The 20,187-nt window shown below is 41.1% G+C and overlaps 1 protein-coding gene across 3 annotated transcripts in view; it reads right to left on the minus strand.

The window, feature by feature from the left end:
• Positions 1–14: 14 nt before the first annotated feature.
• The window catches only part of Sur-8 (leucine-rich repeat protein shoc-2), a 203,127-nt gene continuing 182,954 nt past the window's right edge, over positions 15–20,187 (minus strand). For all 3 annotated transcript variants that reach the window (XM_071693535.1, XM_071693536.1, XM_071693538.1), the window contains 2 exons: positions 13,275–13,512; positions 15–2,360 (listed from right to left, as the gene is read on the minus strand). In XM_071693535.1, coding sequence (XP_071549636.1) covers positions 2,325–2,360; positions 13,275–13,512 — 274 coding nt within the window. In that variant the 3' untranslated portion in view covers positions 15–2,324. The remainder of the gene's footprint in view (positions 2,361–13,274; positions 13,513–20,187) is intronic.

The following is a 20,187-nucleotide window of genomic DNA, read 5'->3' on the forward strand; positions in this document are numbered from 1 at the left end:
AAAGAAACTCAACATTTAACCTACAGGTTTATTGAATTAACATTTTTGAGAGGCGACTGATACACAGCATGTCCATTTGAGTAATAAGCATTGGTTATGTCTGTGGGGTGGAGGCTACAAAGCAATGGATGGTGTGGGAGGTGTCTTAGACCAGCAACTAACCAGCCTACAGGCACAACACCCCACGGGACACTGACTAGGTTATTATTCACAGCTGCTCCATGGAGCTTGCAGCAGCAGTCACTGAAAGGTACACTAAAACCTAACTGCCTTGCAGTTCTTAATGATGAAATTTCAATCTCCATTGAGCAGCAACTTGAACATTATTGTAAAACACTTCCAGTTCAAGCCAACTAAATACACAAGGGCATGTCTGTTGGCCATCTGCTATTTCACTTCAAAAAATGTTTGTAATTTGCTCATTTTTACTGTCTGCCTAATGCCCACACTGCCCTGCACTGCATACAAGAAAACACCTTTGCTGCTCCAAAACGTTTTCTTTAATAACTTGCATAATACCACTTTAGAATAATATACAATCCATTTGTCTTTTCTTTTGAAGATCTGGTGTAGCATCATGCTATCACAAATTTTTCTTGAATATCCATCCACCTTTCAAAAATCAAAGAGGAATGAGGCTCCAGTTATAGAGCACCAGTGAGCCTCTGTGGAAAACTGGATTTGTGATAGTCAAAAGAATTTGTATTCTCTGACTTTCCTTGCCAAGTATTATTTGTTACTTGTGGGAATAATGTAGGTGATATTCCAACAAATGGCACCTCTGAGGTTATCCACCTGCTGGTAATTACTGACATTATGAAACAATCACAGCTTAACACGTTATTCAATACAGCCACTACATTGTATGGATGTATGAAACAGTTTTACTGTTAGCCCCAAGACACACTGTTCCACTGTCGCCACCAAACTAGTCTCATCAGTTTCACAGTTTGAAAAATAACTAAAAAGATTTTTTTCAATTTTATATAAATAAAAAAAAAGCCTTAGCTTGGCACAAGAAGCAAAGTATACATATAATTTTTAATTTCCAAATATTCCTGGACTGAGTTAGTTAAGGCAAATATTTACATGGCAAAGCAAATCAGGCCTTTCTAGAAAATACTGATATTCATATCCACACACAATTTTGTGTGTAATTCCTGTGACAATTAACACTCACTACATTATACATACAAAAACATACATGCACACACACAGACACACCAAAGCATTGGTTTGGAAGGCAGCAGTGTCATGAGAGGATAAAATGGCATTGGCTTAAGCAACCTATTAGCAGGCTATGTTACATATATACACCAGGACACTCACACATAAGCAGCACAGAGTGAAGGTGGAATTAGTGGCAGGCACTGCTTCAACATCATCCAGTAATCATCTAGTAGCCAATGTGGAGCGGGGGAGAAGTCACACACAGCTACTGACTGATGGTCAGTGTACGACATTGTATAGGGGGGAGACCAGAGCCATGCCACAAAGGCTACCTATCATTGTAACTCTGCACATGCACAGACACACATGGACAATCAACATCTGACACTGAGCATGGGTACTATTCCTCTCTCTCTGGTTGCCACCATCAGTGGTGAACTGGGGTGGGGGAAGCCTCCTCCTCACACTGCAGCTGCTCCATACCATGCTTATTGGACCAAACACCATACATCATGGCCAAGATATGTAGCTGGCAGTACTGAAGTTTTAGCTTTTACATTTCCTACATGTTACACCAGAAACTATCATTTACCTTGGCCAGAATGTGTAGGTGGTGGTCAATCTATTTTTTTGTTTTGCACCTTAGCCAAGATAAGTAGTTGGGGTCTCTTCCTAACATCATCACAGCCCCATACCATGCTTGTCATACTACACATCACCACACCATGGCCAGGTAAACACTGCTACCAATTTCAACTTTGGTTTGGCCTGGCCTGGCCATAAACTTACACCTAACAAGAAAAGCACAATATCACATTTCACATGGGCAGCCTGCATCCCTAACACATACCCAAGGTTTTCTCTGCAGTCACCCAAAGGCCACAGGTGGCCAGCAGGCACCAAACTCACTGGTAGCCTGTTAACCCTTGTAGTGTCACAATGGGGAACAATAAGGAAATCCAGCTGATGTACCACCCAGAATCAAAAGCAGCAATTAGAATTTTGGGTGTGGGAGTAGTAGCAGCAGGAACAGTGTAGGAGCTGCAGGAGAGGTGAGCAGCTCCAGAAGCAGCAGCCATCCTTAGAGCTGCTTCTTAAAGTGCGTGCTTACTTGTAACTCCATTTATGATTTCATTAGAAGAGATACGCTAACCTCACATTGCACGGTATGGGCCCTGCATCTTCAAATACTGAAAGTAAAAAAGTTTTTGGTACAAAAGTTTTTCATGTCTGATATAAATTATCTTTACTATAAGCGATAAGAGGATGTATAAGACAGCAGCAGGAGATCAAGAGGAAGGTGCATGGGTTGAAAGAGGGTAAATTAGATTTATGTGGGCGAGCATTGTAAACTTTTGGAAGAATAAGATGTTCTAGAAGGTAAATAATGTGCAAAAACACAAGAGAAGAAATAGGAAAATCAATGAAGGGGGCAAAAGAGAAAGTGGTAGTGTTTAAGGGATGAAGTGAGTATTTTGAAGGAATGTTAAATGTGTCAGATAACAAAGTGGCAGATGTAACGTGTTTGGGTCAGAATGGTATATGAAGTGTGAGAGTCCTGGAGAGTGGTTTGGTGAAGAGAGAAGGGGTGAATTCCTCAAGTAAGAAATGTGGCAAGGCAGCTGGAGTGGAGAGTATTGCAGTTGCATTTATTAACGAAGGGGGGTGACTGTGTTACCGACCACTTGGTAAGGATTTTTTAATGTATGTATGGATCATGTTAAGTTGCCTGAGGATAGGCAAAATGCATGATACTACAGTGCCACTATATAAAGGCAAGGGGGATAAAGGTGAGTGTTCAAACTACAGAGGTGTAAGTTTCTTACTTGAGAATAAGAATACCTGGTAAGTTGTATGAGAGGGTACTGATTACATGGGTGAAGGCATGTACAGAGCATCTGATTGGGTAAGATTAGTGTAGTTTCGGATTGAAGTGGTAGAGGGTGTGCAAATCAAGTGTTTACTTCAAAGAATGTGTGCAAAAAAATACTATGAGAAACTGATGGGTTTGTAAGCAGCATTTATGGATCTAGAAAAAATATATAACAGGGTTGACAGAGAAGCCTTGTGTAAAGTCTGAAGAATATACAGTGTGGGAGGAGAGCTGCTAGAAGTAGAGAAGTTTTTATCATGGGTGTGAGGAACATGTGCAATTTGGAAGAGAAAAAGAGTTATTGGTTCCAGGTGAAGATTGCTCTGTGGCAGGGGTGTGTGATGTCACCATGGTTGTTCAATTTGTTTATGGATGGGGTGGTGAGGTAGGTAAATGCAAGTCTTGGAGAGAAGGTCAAGTATGCAGTGTGGAAGGAATGAGAGGGCCTGTGAAGTGAGTCACTTGTTTGCTGATTATATAATACTGGTGGTAGATTTGAGTGACAAACTGTAGAAGATGATAACTGAGTTTGATGTGTGTGTAGAAGGAAAAGGTTGAATAGTAAATTTTAATAAATGCAAGGTTACTAGATTTAGCAGGCTTGAGGAACAGGTTAGGCTAGGTTAAGCTGGGTTGAGGGACAAGTTAGTAGGGGTGTGAATCTAAGTGGAGAAAAAATGGAGGAAGTGAAGTTTTCTAGATACCTAAGAGTGGACATGGCAGCATATGGAACCATGGAATCAGATGTGAGTCACAGGTCGGGTGAGGGGGGACAAAGGTTCCGAGAGCCCTGAAGAATGTTTGGGGAGAGAGAACGTTATCTGGGTGGGCAAAAATGAGTATGTTTAAAGGTATAGTAGTCCTAGTAGGTAGTGCATGGTAGGAAGCCACATACCAGAGAGGTGCATTCCAAGTCCTACCTGCCTGGCTATTGCTAGGGTTAGAGTTGGCTGCATACTGAGCCAACTCTTCAGTAGTTGTCAAGTTGAACTCCTTTGACTCAGGTAGCTCTCTTCCTTCTGCCTTACCCACATGTGGACTGCTGGTATTTTGTTCACATATATGCACTCTCCCCTTGTGACAAAAAACAGATGACAGTACTTAACTCACACAACGCATTCTTCGCAACTCTAGGTTTTCCTGTGGTGAGCACTTTGTGCTAACCCTGCCTTTTGGCAAAATGGTAGGAGAATTGAATAGAAGTAGTAAGTATGAATGTTATACAGGAGCTTTAGGTAGAAACATTTAGTAAAAGTAGAGGGTTGGAGCATTAGGTAGATGTAGTGGGTTGTAACATTAGGCAGGAATATTAGGAAGACACATTTAGTATAAGTTGTTGGTACGAACATGAAGTAGGGGCCTCTGAAAACACTGCACTGGAGTTGCCTTCTGCCAATGGGCTGTTAAGGGTGAGGCACTAAAGGCTAAGAAGTGGCACTAAGTTCAATAGTTATGTTAACTCTTTTACTGTGACCATCCACTTATGGGGGTAAAGGGAAAAAGCATCAGAGACATATGAAATATAATCATATACCTCCTTGTATTTTAACTTTCTAAAAGGGGAAACAGAAGAATGAGTCACATGGGGAGTGCTCATCCTCCTTGAAGGCTCAGATTGGGGTGTTTAAATATGTGTGGATGTAACCAAGATGAGAAAAAAGGAGAGACATTTAGTATGTTTGAGGAAAGGAACCTGGAAGTTTTGGCTCTGAGTGAAACAAAGCTCAAGGGTAAAGGGGAAGAGTGGTTTGGGAATGTCTTGGGAGTAAAGTCAGGGGTTAGTGAGAGAACAAGAGCAAGGGAAGGAGTAGCACTACTCCTGAAACAGGAGTGGTGGGAGTATGCGATAAGAGTGTAAGAAAGTAAATTCTAGATTGATATGGGTAAAACTGAAAGTTGATGGAGAGAGATGGGTGATTATTGGTGCATATGCACCTGGGCATGAGAAGAAAGATCATGAGAGGCAAGTGTTTTGGGAGCAGCTGAATGAGTGTGTTAGTTAGTGGTTTTCATGCACAAGACCGGGTTATGGTGATGGGTGATTTGAATGCAAATGTGAGTAATGTGGCAGTTGAGGGAATAATTGGTATACATGGGGTGTTCAGTGTTGTAAATGGAAATGGTGAAGAGCTTGTAGATTTATGTGCTGAAAAAGGACTGGTGATTGGGAATACCTGGTTTAAAAAGTGAGATATACATAAGTATACGTATGTAAGTAGGAGAGATGGCCAGAGAGCGTTATTGGATTACGTGTTAATTTATAGGCGCGCAAAAGAGAGACTTTTGGATGTTAATGTGCTGAGAGGTGCAACTGTAGGGATGTCTGAATATTATCTTGTGGAGGCGAAGTTGAAGATTTGTAGGGGTTTTCAGAAAAGAAGAGAGAATGTTGGGGTGAAGAGAGTGGTGAGAGTAAGTGAGCTTGGGAAGGAGACTTGTGTGAGGAAGTACCAGGAGAGACTGAGTACAGAATGGAAAAAGGTGAGAACAAAGGAGGTAAGGGGAGTGGGGGAGGAATGGGATGTATTTAGGGAATCAGTGATGGCTTGCGCAAAAGATGCTTGTGGCATGAGAAGCGTGGGAGGTGGGTTGATTAGAAAGGGTAGTGAGTGGTGGAATGAAAAAGTAAGATTATTAGTGAAAGACGAGAGAGGCATTTGGATGATTTTTGCAGGGAAATAATGCAAATGAGTGGGAGATGTATAAAAGAAAGAGGCAGGAGGTCAAGAGAAAGGTGCAAGAGGTGAAAAAGAGGGCAAATGAGAGTTGGGGTGAGAGAGTATCATTAAATTTTAGGCAGAATAAAAAGTTTTTTTTTTTTTTTTTTTCCCAAAAGAAGGAACAGAGAAGAGGGCCAGGTGAGGATATTTCCTCAAAGGCCCAGTCCTCTGTTCTTAACGCTACCTCGCTGTCGCGGGAAATGGCGGATAGTAAAAAAAAAAAAAAAAAAAAAAAAAAAAAAAAAAAAAAAAAAAAAGATGTTTTGGAATGAGGTAAGCGTAAGACGAGGGAGCAAATGGGAACTTCAGTGAAGGGGGATAATGGGGAGGTGATAGCAAGTAGTGGTGATGTGAAAAGGAGATGGAGTGAGTATTTTGAAGGTTTGCTGAATGTGTTTGGTGATAGAGTGGCAGATATAGGGTGTTTTGGTCGAGGTGGTGTGCAAAGTGAGAGGGTTAGGGAAAATGATTTAACAAACAGAGAAGAGGTAGTAAAAGCTTGCGGAAGATGAAAGCCGGCAAGGCAGCAGGTTTGGATGGTATTGCAGTGGAATTTATTAAAAAAGGGGGTGACTGTATTGTTGACTGGTTGGTAAGGTTACTTAATGTATGTATGATTCATGGTGACATGCCTGAGGATTGGCAGAATGCTTGCATAGTGTCATTGTACAAAGGCAAAGGGAATAAAAGTGAGTGCTCAAATTACAGGGGTATAAGTTTGTTGAGTATTCCTGGTAAATTATATGGGAGGGTATTGATTGAGAGGGTGAAGGCATGTACAGAGCATCAGATTCGGGAAGAGCAGTGTGGTTTCAGAAGTGGTAGAGGATATGTGGATCAGGTATTTGCTTTGAAGAATGTATGTGAGAAAAACTTAGAAAAGCAAATGGATTTGTACATAGAATTTATGGATTTGGAGAAGGCATATGACAGTTGATAGAGATGCTCTGTGGAAGGTATTAAGAATATATGGTGTGGGAGGCAAGTTGTTAGAAGCAGTGAAAAGTTTTCATCGAGGATGTAAGGCATGTGTACGTGTAGGAAGAGAGGAAAGTGATTGGTTCTCAGTGAATGTAGGTTTGCAGCAGGGGTGTGTGATGTCTCCATGGTTGTTTAATTTGTTTATGGATGGGGTTGTTAGGGAGGTGAATGCAAGAGTTTTGGAAAGAGGGGCGAGTATGCAGTCTGTTGTGGATGAGAGAGCTTGGGAAGTGAGTCAGTTGTTGTTCACTGATGATACAGCACTGGTGGCTGATTCGTGTGAGAAACTGCAGAAGCTGGTGACTGAGTTTGGTAAAGTGTGTGAAAGAAGAATGTTGAGAGTAAATGTGAATAAGAGCAAGGTTATTAGGTACAGTAGGGTTGAGGGTCAAGTCAATTGGGAGGTGAGTTTGAAAGGAGAAAAACTGGAGGAAGTAAAGTGTTTTAGGTATCTGGGAGTGGATCTGGCAGTGGATGGAACCATGGAAGCATAATTGAGTCATAGGTTGGGGGAGGGGGTGAAAATTCTGGGAGCCTTGAAGAATGTGCGGAAGTCGAGAACATTATCTCCGAAAGCAAAAATGGGTATGTTTGAAGGAATAGGGGTTCCAACAATGTTGTATGGTTGCGAGGCGTGGGCTATGGAGAGAGTTGTGTGCAGGAGGGTAGATGTGCTGGAAATGAGATGTTTAAGGACAATATGTGGTGTGAGGTGGTTGGATCGAGTAAGTAATGTAAGGGTAAGAGAGATGTGTGGTAATAAAAAGAGTGTGGTTGAGAGAGCAGAAGAGGGTGTTTTTAAATGGTTTGGTCACATGGAGAAATTAAGTGAGGAAAGATTGACCAAGAGGATATATGTGTCAGAGGTGGAGGGAACAAGAAGTGGGAGACCAAAGTGGAGGTGGAAAGATGGAGTGAAAAAGATTTTGAGTGATCGGGGCCTGAACATGCAGGAGGGTGAAAGGCGTGCAAGGAATAGAGTGAATTGGAACGATGTGGTATACCGGGGTCGACGTGCTGTCAATGGATTGAACCAGGGCATGTGAAGCGTCTGGCTAAACCATGGAAAGTTCTGTGGGGCCTGGATGTGGAAAGGGAGCTTTGGTTTCGGTGCATAATTACATGACAGCTAGAGACTGAGTGTGAACCAATGGGGCCTTTGTTGTCTTTTCCTAGTGCTACCTCGCGCACATTTGGGGGAAGGGGGTGGTTATTTTCATGTGCGGCAAGGTGGCGATGGGAATAAATAAAGGCAGACAGTATGAATTATGTACATGCGTATATATGTATATGTCTGTGTGTGTATACATATATGTATACACTGAGATGTATAGGTATGTATATTTGCGTGTGTGGACGTGTATATACATGTGTATGTGGGTGGGTTGGGCCATTCTTTCGTCTGTTTCCTTGCGCTACCTCGCTAATGCAGGAGACAGTGACAAAGCAAAATAAATAAATAAATGTATTTTCCATTGGCACACAATTTTGATAAAAAAAACCATGAAAGCATGGCTTTACTCCTTAAGGCTAACAAGTATAGCCAGGTTCAAAGGAATGTCTGTGGAGATTTACAATTGATTAGACTTCCACTGGAACTACATGGAAATTCTATCAGATACTGTTCCTTCTATGTCTCTCAGATCTGAAAGCAACATACTGCAAGGGACTATGCACTGAAACAGTGGACCAAAAGAAAAAACTCAACTCAGGACAAAAAATGGAGAAGCAAACTCGATTAGTGCAACCCAATAAGATTTTTCTCCCACCTTTACATTCCTAGCTAGGCTTGCTGAAAATTTTTGTCAAAGCTTTAGACAAAGAGGGTGTAGGTTTCAGCCATCTGAGGGAAAAGTTTTCTAAACTTGGTAAAATCGCTGAATGAAGGGATCTTTGTTGATCCAGCAAAAGTGAGATCTCTGCTGATCCTAAATTTCACTCTAAGCCAACAGACATTGAACTTATTGCATAACTACAAATGTATGGGATATAGAATGTCTCTAAAAATTCACTTTCCGTGGTCTCATCTGGATTCTTTTCCTGAGAACTAAGGTGCCATTAGTGACGAGCAGGGAGATTGGTTTCTTCAGAAATGAACAATGATGGGGCAATGTTACCAAGGTAGGTGGTGGACCCAGCAATGATGGGTATTCATTGCTGGTTTTTGCAGAAAATGAAACAAGCTACAGATAAAAGCTTTGCCAAACACCAGTTTTCTATAGAAAAAAAAGGTCTTAAGTGATAATTCTACATAAAATGAATAATAATTTTCCATTTACAATACACTATACATTGAAATATTACTTCCATTTTGACCTAAGTCGTAGCAGAAAAAAAAGTGGTCATCAGGAGAAACATGCTACAAACTGTTCATATTGGGTATAAACATAGGTACTTCATTATGTTATAGTATGGGCTTCCATGGTGTAATGGTTAGCATTCTAGTCCATGATACATTCATAGACCACCCAGGGTTGAGCAGATAGGTTTGAAACCTAGTTGGGGCAGTCAGTCTACAGTCAACTCAGCTGTTCATCCACCCCTAGGGGTTAGTCGATAAAATGGGTTCCTTGCTCAGGATAGGGTATATGTAGCATTAATGAGATGGCCTCCATTTGGGCCTCAGTTGCCTCCACCGTCTCAACTTGAGAGAGAGAGAGAGAGAGAGAGAGAGAGAGAGAGAGAGAGAGAGAGAGAGAGAGAGAGAGAGAGAGATTGATTCTGTATCATGTAGTAAAACACCAATTTGAAATTTTGGAATATTTTCAGGCATTTATCTACAATCAGTAAATCTGAACTAGTTGAAATTACATGGTCCTGATTTTGTCAAAAACTTTTCACAACAATGTTAGCCAGTATGATTTATTCAAACTTATTGTGCATCACAACAAGTGGTCAGAATACAGACCATTTACTAAATTCATATCAAGTATGATTTCACTAGCTTCCAGGATATACTCTTTACAGGGGAAGAGAAATAAGGATTCTTTTGAAGAGGGTAGGTTTTCAACAAGACTGTACTCTTTCCACTTCATAATGATACAGCCTAGCTAAAGATGACTTCTCAGTGGAAAAGTAACCCTTGTTTGGGTGAATTCAGTAACATGGTTTCCAAATTAAAAGGTATTTGACACCATCCTCCACAACAATGACAAAAAGAAGATGGCCGATTTCATACATAGCTGCTGAAGCATTGTCACTTACAAAAGTTTCACCTTAAAACCCTTAATCTTTACAATGGGGTTCTGAATAAGCATATCTTTCCCAAGCCCTCTTTAATTTTTTCCTACATAATTTCCTATCCTTTCCCAAAGAACATAGTGTGAAAGTCCACTCATGAGCAGATGACCTTACATGAGCACCTCAGCACCCCTAATACTCACCAAGCAACAACAAACATGCACCATAATAACATCATGTAACAATGGCTTACCTCAAAACAAAATGTCCATCATTACAAAAGTACAATGTCACTTTTCAACCCTGACAAACATGAATTCAACCTTTCAACCTGCACCCTTCTGTCATCTTGAATGGCCTACCTATCTGACTCATCAAAACTTCAGCCATACTGGGAATCGTAACATTCACTCTCTACACTACAAAATCATCAAAAAAAAAAAAAAAAAAAAAGGCAACAAACTAAACTCTCTTACTACACTCACTGTTACCAGATTCAGACAAGAAAAAGAATCCCACAGTACTATATACACACAATTCATTTGCTCCACCCTATACAATACTTCCCACCTGGTCACCCACCCTATTAAAAGCAAATAAAAAAAAGTTGTAGGCCACACAAAACGATAATGAAATACTTCCTTATAGTCTTACCTCAATATGCTATGCATACAGTTTTCTGAAGCAGCATTAGAACTTTCTCATCCAACCCCTTGTAAACATAAAAATCTGATCCATGCCTCTCCCTTTAGAAACTTAAACTAACAAATCCCCTCATCCCCAACAAAAACAACAAAACATATACATTTGATTGATTATAAGCTAATCATTTTCCCAACCAAAAATAGAAAAGTGTGGGTGCAGCTTACAACAGAATACAATGTTATGAAAATTCTTTAGAGTAACCTAAAACAACAAATGTTTATATCAACAAAAAACTCTACCTGCAAATGCTTATCAACTTACTTCATCCAATGAAACCCCCATGATAGCTGTCATTCGCTATCAAGTATCACTAATTCACCTTTTTACAGGTCTAATAATAAGCTTACCTCAGTACTGCAGCTATATTCAGTTTTATGAGAAGTCAGTGCATTCCACTAATTTTGCTGACTTAACATCGTAATAATCTAAAGAGCTCCAAGTTCTCCAAGACATGATGTGATTTTACAAATCACACTTGTTTTGAGCTTTTCATTATTAACCAGGAAAGGTCATAATACATCCAACCAAATCCTAGATAAGTGCCTTCCACCACCTCTAACCCCAACAGTTATCACTACAAAGCTCATTATGCCTTAACATATCACTTTCTATTAGTACTTTTTTTCGTTTTAGGTGACTAATAGGGCATGAGCAAAATATGCCCAACTCAAAACCATCTCATGTGAATGAAGAATGTAAAAGAAAATACTCAAGGCTCTGCAGGTGTTTGTAGACTTGGCCTTTATAAGACAAGGGGTTAAATAAAGAGGGAAAGACAAAAGGAAGAAAATGCCACAGCTTAGCTGTTTGAGGGAAGGAGGAGGTATCATAGCAGCCAATCCCAAGTGGCCAGTCTCCACACAATAACTGTGGGAAGCAGCAGCCAAATGCATACCATGGGTCCAAACCTTTGGGGTGGAGATAAATGCAGACAACTCATGAGATCAAAGGCCAAAATAATACTTGATGTATTCTTATTAGCTTTTAACCAACAAGTATAACAAAATATTTGCCAATGACTACTGCTTTTGCTTAAAGGCTTGTGTCCCTACCCCTTAACAATAAACAAATAAATAAAAAATCAGTATTGGTAATGACTTGCTTGACCTTACATGTATAACAATATCTACGTACTATACAGATTTTTCATTCGTACAATGTTTTTAAAAGAATGTGTATTAACCTTTACATATGACAAACAATAGGATAATACCAGTAATCAGGTCATGAAAGGAAGCAGTTATGAAGACTTTCCATCATTCTAATATTATCCAAACCTTGTGTAACAGGAATATGGAGGGTTAAATATGCCTTGCTGATTCTTTAAATATTTTAAGTGATATGGTATCTTGCCACAGTGAAAGTCTTTAAAATTCTGATAAATGTAAAAAGAAAATAAAAAAAAAATAAAAAAGATATTTTTGTGTGTTAGTGATGGCTGTATAGTAAGCCAGCACTTCAGTAGTTGTCAAGTTACACTCCTCTGACCGAAATAGCTGTCTTTTCTTTCTGCCTCATCCACAAGTGGATTACTGGCATTCAGTCCACAAACATACAATCTCTCCTAGTCATACATAAGATTTGATAACACTTAACCACACACAGCTCATTCTTCGGAACTGTAGATTTTCCTGCAGTGAACAATATGCGCTTGCCCTGCTTTTTTGGCAAAATGGTAGGAGCAATAGATTGCAGCAATAAGTAGGAACATTCAGCAAGGAACATTAGACAGAAACATTAGAGGTAGCAAGCAGGAATATTAGGCACAAGCATAATGTAGTAGTAGTCAGTAGGAACATAGGTAGGAACCTCTGCAAACACTGCTACAGTTACCCTCTACCAGTGACCTGCATTTGTGTGTTGAGAATGGTATGTCATCAGGAAGACTGAAAGTAATCTGATGCTATACTGTGTTAAAGCAATGTGTTGTTGAATGATAACTAGATGATATTCAAACCTAACACAGCGTTATGAATTACGAGAGACATGATGAAGTGCAACAAAGCAGCTGGGGTGCATAGGACTGCAGTTGAGTTTCTTAATAAAGGTGGTGATTCTGCTGTTGACTGGTTAGTCATGACTTTCAATGTATGGACAGGTCATGGTCTAGAGAGAGAGAGAGAGAGAGAGAGAGAGAGAGAGAGAGAGAGAGAGAGAGAGAGAGAGAGAGAGAGAGAGAGAGAGAGAGAGAGAGAGAGACAGAGAGAGAGAGAGAGAGAGACAGAGAGAGAGAGAGAGACAGAGAGAGAGAGAGAGAGAGACAGAGAGAGATAGAGAGACAGAGAGAGAGAGAGAGACAGAGAGAGAGAGAGAGACAGAGAGAGAGAGAGAGACAGACAGAGAGAGAGAGAGAGAGAGAGAGAGAGAGAGAGAGAGAGAGAGAGAGAGAGAGAGAGAGAGAGAGAGAGAGAGAGAGAGAGAGAGACAGAGAGAGAGAGAGACAGAGAGAGAGAGAGACACAGAGAGAGAGAGAGACAGAGAGAGAGAAAATTATGCTGATCACCTTGATCCAAAAAACACATCTGCTGAAAAACTTTATAAAGCAGAGTAGTAGCTTTTCCCTAATTTTCCTTCAGAAAAAAGTATAATATAGGCCACTGAGATAAAAGTATTCCAAAGTTTAAGGATACTGGCTCAAAACTTACCTGAATAACAAGAGATGGGCCACCAGCCACAATCTCAGGAGGTATCTGACTTAAGGGACAATTCTCAATTGACATAATTTGCAGGTTTGTGCAGAGTGCCAGCTCAAAGGGCAAGTTGTGCAGTAAAGGATTGTCATTGATGTACAAAGACTCCAATGATTCAAGAGTGCCAATCTCCTCTGGTAGGTAGCTCAAGTTGTTCTCTCCTACACTTAGATATGTTAGGTTGATCAAATGCCTGAAAAGATAACCAATTGTATATAATAATATTAGTGAAATTAAATATATGTACAAATGCATCTATCTTCGTAACTCTAACATTAGAATTTCAGTTTCTGTGTCAGAATTAGGCTCAAACAGTGGGATCAACCTATGAAACATGAGTAGTATGGTTTGAAAGAAAAAAAGTACCATATGTATATAGCTGCCTATTTGGATAGTATGGATAGAAAGATCTAAGTTAATGAGGCCTTTTCTCCAAAGCATCCTTTACAATAATTTCTTTTTCATACTTAATCACTGTTTCCTGCATCAGCAAGGTAGTGCCCGGAAACAGAAGAATGGCCCATCGACTCATATACAAATATATATACATAAATGCCCATGCACGCACATATACATATGAACATATACATACATATAAAGGTACACCACCGATTTTCCGGCACTCTTGGCTCCAAAGTCTGGCCGGATTAACCAATTTGCCGAACCAACCGTGGTCACATAATAATAATTCATCAACACACCTATTACCCAATGATTATACATCTCCCATGTGTCAAAAGAATACCATGGACTGCTAGAAATTTAAATCAAACAAATATTAAATGTTTGAGCACCTTAAGAAGGTTAGCATGTCCTAGGATTGCTTGAATCCTGTGGGGTATTTTTCGTCTTCTGTTGTTAGTGTTTTCCTAGGTGTGCATTGCTAGAATAATGCAGTTTCATCTGCATTATACACCTGCTCAGGACTGAGGTGCTCATCAGCTACGAGTTTTACAAATTCGTCCACATACTCAGCAGCTCTTTTGTGGTTTGCAGACCGCTTTTCTCTGCACACTTTATTCATGGAAATTCTATGATGCCTCCTGAATCTTTGAAGCCATCCTTCGCTATAGTCACGCTCATGTAGTAATTTAAGTTCTTTATGGAACAGCTTAGCCTGGTCCATTATCATTCTACCTGACAAGACCACTCCATCACTCCAATGCAGTTAAAACCATTCTATCATCACTCAATCGTGCTCAGTACTCTTACCATCTTTCATAGTTATTCTAATCACCATTTGCTTCTTGGAATCACTGCCTACATAGAATTTCAACATTTTCTCCCTTTGCTTCTTATATCATGAACAACTGATGAACCAATACTGTAGATGTCACACAGCTTATGCAGTGAAACACTACGGTCCATTTTTTCAACAGTTCTACTTATCTGTTTCACCTTTCTAAAAGGAGAAACAGAAGAAGGAGTCACGGAGGCGTGCTCATCCTCCTCGAAGGCTCAGATTGGGGTGTCTAAATGAGTGTGGTTGTAACCAAGATGAGAAAAAAGGAGAGACATTTAGTATGTTTGAGGAAAGGAACCTGGATGTTTTGGCTCTGAGTGAAACGAAGATCAAGGGTAAAGGAGAAGAGTGGTTTGGGAATGTTTTGGGAGTAAAGTCAGGGGTTGGTGAGAGGACAAGAGCAAGGGAAGGAGTAGCACTACTCCTGAAACAGGAGAGGTGGGGGTACGTGATAGTGTGTAAGAAAGTAAACGCTAGATTGATATGGGTAAAACTGAAAGTGGATGGAGAGAGATGGGTAATTATTGGTGCCTACGCACCTGGGCATGAGGAGAAAGATCATGAGGCAAGTGTTTCGGGAGCAGCTGAGTGAGTGTGTTAATAGTTTTGATGCAAGAGACCAGATTATAGTGATGGGTGATTTGAATGCAAAGGTGAGTAATGTGCCAGTTGAGGGAATAATTGGTGTACATGGGGTGTTCAGTGATGTAAATGGAAATGGTGAAGAGCTTGTAGATTTCTGTACTGAAAAAGGACTGGTGATTGGGAATACCTGGTTTAAAAAGAGAGATACACATAAGTATACACATGTAAGTAGGAGAGATGGCCAGAGAGCATTATTGGATTACGTGTTAAGTGATAGGCACGTGAAAGAGAGACTTTTGGATGTTAATGCAATGAGAGGTGCAACTGGAGGGCAACTGGTGGGATGTCTGATAATTATCTTGTGGAGGCGAAGGTGAAGATTTGTAGAGGTTTTCAGATAAAAAGAGAGAATGTTGGGGTGAAGAGAGTGGTGACAGTAAGTGAGCTTGGGAAGGAGACATGTGTGAGGAAGTACCAGTAGAGACTGAGTGCAGAATGGAAAAAGGTGAGAGCAAGGGACATAAGGGGAAAGGGGGAGGAATGGTATGTATTTAGGGAAGCAGTGATGGGTTGCGCAAAAGATGCTTGCGGCATGAGAAGCGTGGGAGGTGGGCAGATTAAAAAGGGTAGTGAGTAGCAGGATGAAGACGCAAGATTATTAGTGAAAGAGAAGAGAGAGGCATTTTGGACGATTTTGGCAGGGAAATAGTGCAAATGACAGGGAGATGTATAAAAGAAAGAGGCAGGAGGTCAAGAGAAAGGTGCAAGAGGTGAAAAAGAGGGCAAATAAGAGTTGGGGCGAGAGAGTATCATTAAATTTTAGGGAGGATAAAAAGATGTTACGGGAGGAGGTAAATAAAGTGCGTGAGACAAGAGAACAAATGGGAACATCGGTGAAGGGGGCTAATGGGGAGGTAACAGCAAGTAGTCGTGATGTGAGAAGATGGAGTGAGTATTTTGAAGGTATGTTGAATGTGTTAAATGACAGAGTGGCAGATATAGGGTGTTTTGGTCAAGGTGGTATGTGAAGTGATAGGGTTAGGGAGAAAGATTTGGTAAAGAGAAGAGGTAGTAAAAGCTTTGTGGAAGATGAAAGCCGGCAAGGCAGTGGGTTTGGATGGTATTGCAGTGGAATACATTAAAAAAGGGGGTGACTGTGTTGTTGACTAGTTGGTAAGGTTATTTAATGTATGTAGGACTCATGGTGAGGTGCCTGAAGATTAGCGGAATGCTTGCATAGTGCCATTGTACAAACGCAAAGGGGACAAAAGTGAGTGTTCAAATTACAGAGGAATAAGTTTGTTGAGTATTCCTAGGAAATTATATGGGAGGGTATTGATTGAGAGGGTGAAGGTATGTACAGAGCATCAGATTGGGGAAGAGCACTGTGGTTTCAGAAGTGGCAGTGGATGTGTGGATCAGGTGTTTGCTTTGAAAAATGTATGTGAGAAATACTTAGAAAAGCAAATGGATTCGTATGTAGCATTTATGGAACTGGAGAAGGAACATGATAGAGTTGATAGAGATGCTCTGTGGAATGTATTAAGAATATATGGTGTGGGAGACAAGTTCTTAGAAGCAGTGAAAAGTTTTTATTGAGGATGTAAGGCATGTGCACGAGTGGGAAGAGAGGAAAGTGATTCGTTCTCAGTGAATGTTGGATTGCAGCAGGGGTGCATGAGGTCTCCATGGTTGTTTAACTTGTTTATGGATGGGGTTGTTAGGGAGGTGAATGCAAGAGTTTTGGAAAGAGGGGCAAGTATGCAGTCTGTTGTGGATGAGAGAGCTTGGGAAGTGAGTCAATTGTTGTTCGCTGATGATACAGCACTGGTGGCTGATTCGTGTGAGAAACTGCAGAAGCTGGTGACTGAGTTTGGTAAAGTGTGTGAAAGAAGAAAACTGAGAGTAAATGTGAATACGAGAAAGGTTATTAGGTACAGTAGGGTTGAGGGTCAAGTCAATTGGGAGGTAAGTTTGAATGGAGAAAAACTGGAGGAAGTGAAGTGTTTTAGATATCTGGGAATGGATTTGGCAGCAGATGGAACCATGGACGCGGATGTGAGTCACAGGGTGGGGCAGGGGGCGAAAGTTCTGGGAGCGTTGAAAAATGTGTGGAAGATTAGAACGTTATCGGAAAGCAAAAATGGGTATGTTTGAAGGAATAGTAGTTCCAACAATGTTATTTGGTTGTGAGGCATGGGCTATAGATAGACTTGTGCAGAGGAGGGTGAATGTGCTGTAAATGATATGTTTGAGGACAATATATGGTGTGAGGTGGTTTGATCGAGTAAATAATGAAAGGGTAAGAGAGATGTGTGATAATAAAAAGAATGTGGTTGAGAGAGCAGAAGGTGTTTTGAAATGGTTTGGTCACATGAGAGAATGAGTGAGGAAAGATTGACAAAGGATATATGTGTCAGAGGTGGAGGGAACGAGGAAAAGTGGGAGACCAAATTGGAGGCGGAAAGATGGAGTGAAAAAGATTTTGAGTGATCGGGGCCTGAACATGCAGGAGGGTGAAAGGCATGCAAGGGATAGAGTGAATTGGAACGATGTGGTATACTGGGGTCGACGTGATGTCAATGGATTGAACCAGGGCATGTGAAGCATCTGGGGTAAACTATGGAAAGTTTTGAGGTGCCTGGATAAGGAAAGGGAGCTGTGGATTCGGTGCATTATACATGACAGCTAGAGACCGAGTATGAACGAATGTAGCCTTTTTCTTTTCCTAGCACTGCCTCGCGCGCATGCGGGGGGAGGGGTGCGTCATTTCATGTGTGGCGGGGTGGCAACGGGAATGAATATGGGCAGTGTAAATTATGTACATGTGTATATATGTATATGTCTGTCTGTGTATATATATGCATACGTTGAGATGTATAGGTAAGTATATGCGTGTAAGTATATCCCTGGGGATAGGGGAGAAAGAATACTTCCCACGTATTCCCTGAGTGTCGTAGAAGGCGACTAAAAGGGAAGGGAGCGGGGGGCTGGAAATCCTCCCCTCTCTCTCTTTTTTTTTTTTTTTTTCCCAAAAGAAAGAACAGAGAAGGGGGCCAGGTGAGGGTATTCCCTCAAAGGCCCAGTCCTCTGTTCTTAACGCTACCTCGCTATCGCGGGAAATGGCGAATAGTATGAAAAAAAAAAAAAAAAATATGCGTGTGTGTTGACGTGTATGTATATACATGTGCATGTGGGTGGGTTGGGCCATTCTTTCGTCTGTTTCCTTGTGCTACCTCGATAATGTGGGAGACAGCAACAAAGTATACTATAATAATATAATACATATACATATAATACATACATATAATTTTGGGAGCCTTGAAAAATGTGTGGAAGTCGAGAACATTATCTCGGAAAGCAAAAATGGGTATGTTTGAAGGAATAGTGGTTCCAACAATGTTGTATGGTTGCGAGGCGTGGGCTATGGATAGAGATGTGCGCAGGAGGATGGATGTGCTGGAAATGAGATGTTTGAGGACAATGTGTGGTGTGAGGTGGTTTGATCGAGTAAGTAACGTAAGGGTAAGAGAGATGTGTGGAAATAAAAAGAGCGTGGTTGAGAGAGCAGAAGAGGGTGTTTTGAAGTGGTTTGGGCACATGGAGAGAATGAGTGAGGAAAGATTGACCAAGAGGATATATGTGTCGGAGGTGGAGGGAACGAGGAGAAGAGGGAGACCAAATTGGAGGTGGAAAGATGGAGTGAAAAAGATTTTGTGTGATCGGGGCCTGAACATGCAGGAGGGTGAAAGGAGGGCAAGGAATAGAGTGAATTGGAGCGATGTGGTATACAGGGGTTGACGTGCTGTCAGTGGATTGAATCAAGGCATGTGAAGCGTCTGGGGTAAACCATGGAAAGCTGTGTAGGTATGTATATTTGCGTGTGTGGACGTATGTACATGTGTATGGGGGGGGGTTGGGCCACTTCTTTCGTCTGTTTCCTTGCGCTACCTCGCAAACGCGGGAGACAGCGACAAAGTATAAAAAAAAAAAAAAAAAAAAAACATATAATACATATCCCTGAGGATGGGGAGAAAGAATACTTCCCACACATTCCTCAAGTGTCGTAAAAGGTGACTAAAGGGGACGGGAGCGGGGGGCTGGAAACCGTTCCCTCCATATATTTTAACTTTCTAAAAGGGGAAACAGAACAAGCAGTCACACGGGAGTGCCCATCCTCCTCGAAGATTCAGATTGGGGTGTCTAAATGTATATTTTTTATATATATAGTTATACTTTCCCTACCTCGCTAATGCTGGAGACAGCGACAAAGCAAAACAATTAAATAAATAACATACATACACAGACATATACATATATACACATGTACATAATTCATACTGTCTGCCTTTAATCATTCCCGTCGCCACCCCGCCACACATGAAATGACAATCCCCTCCCCTAGCATGTGCGCGAGGTAGCACTAGGAAAAGACAACAAAGGCCACATTCCTTCACACTCAGTCTCTAGCTGTCATCTATAATGCACGGACACCACAGCTCCCTTTCTGCATCCAGGCTCCTCAAAACTTTCCATGGTTTACACCGCACGCTTCACATGCCCTGGTTCAATCCACTGACAGCACGTTGACCCTGGTATACCACATCATTCCAATTCACTCTATTCCTTGCATGCCTTTCACCCTTCTGCATGTTCAGGCCCCGATCATTCAAAATCTTTTTCACTCCATCTTTCCACCTCCAATTTGGTCTCCCACTTCTCCTCGTTCCCTCCACCTCTGACACATATATCCTCTTTGTCAATCTTTCCTCACTCATTCTCTCCATGTGACCAAACCATTTCAAAACACCCTCTTCTGCTCTCTCAACCACACTCTTTTTATTATCACACACCTCTCTTACCCTTTCATTACTTACTCGATCAAACCACCTCACACCATATACTGTCCTCAAACATCTCAGTTCTGGCACATCCACCCTCCTCCGCACAACTCTAGCCCACGCCTCGCAACCATATAACATTGTTGGAACCACTATTCCTCCAAACATACCCATTTTTGCTTTCTGATATAATGTTCTT

The sequence above is a fragment of the Panulirus ornatus genome, chromosome 55 (assembly GCF_036320965.1).
Source record: "Panulirus ornatus isolate Po-2019 chromosome 55, ASM3632096v1, whole genome shotgun sequence".
Classification (NCBI taxonomy): Eukaryota; Metazoa; Arthropoda; class Malacostraca; order Decapoda; family Palinuridae; genus Panulirus; species Panulirus ornatus.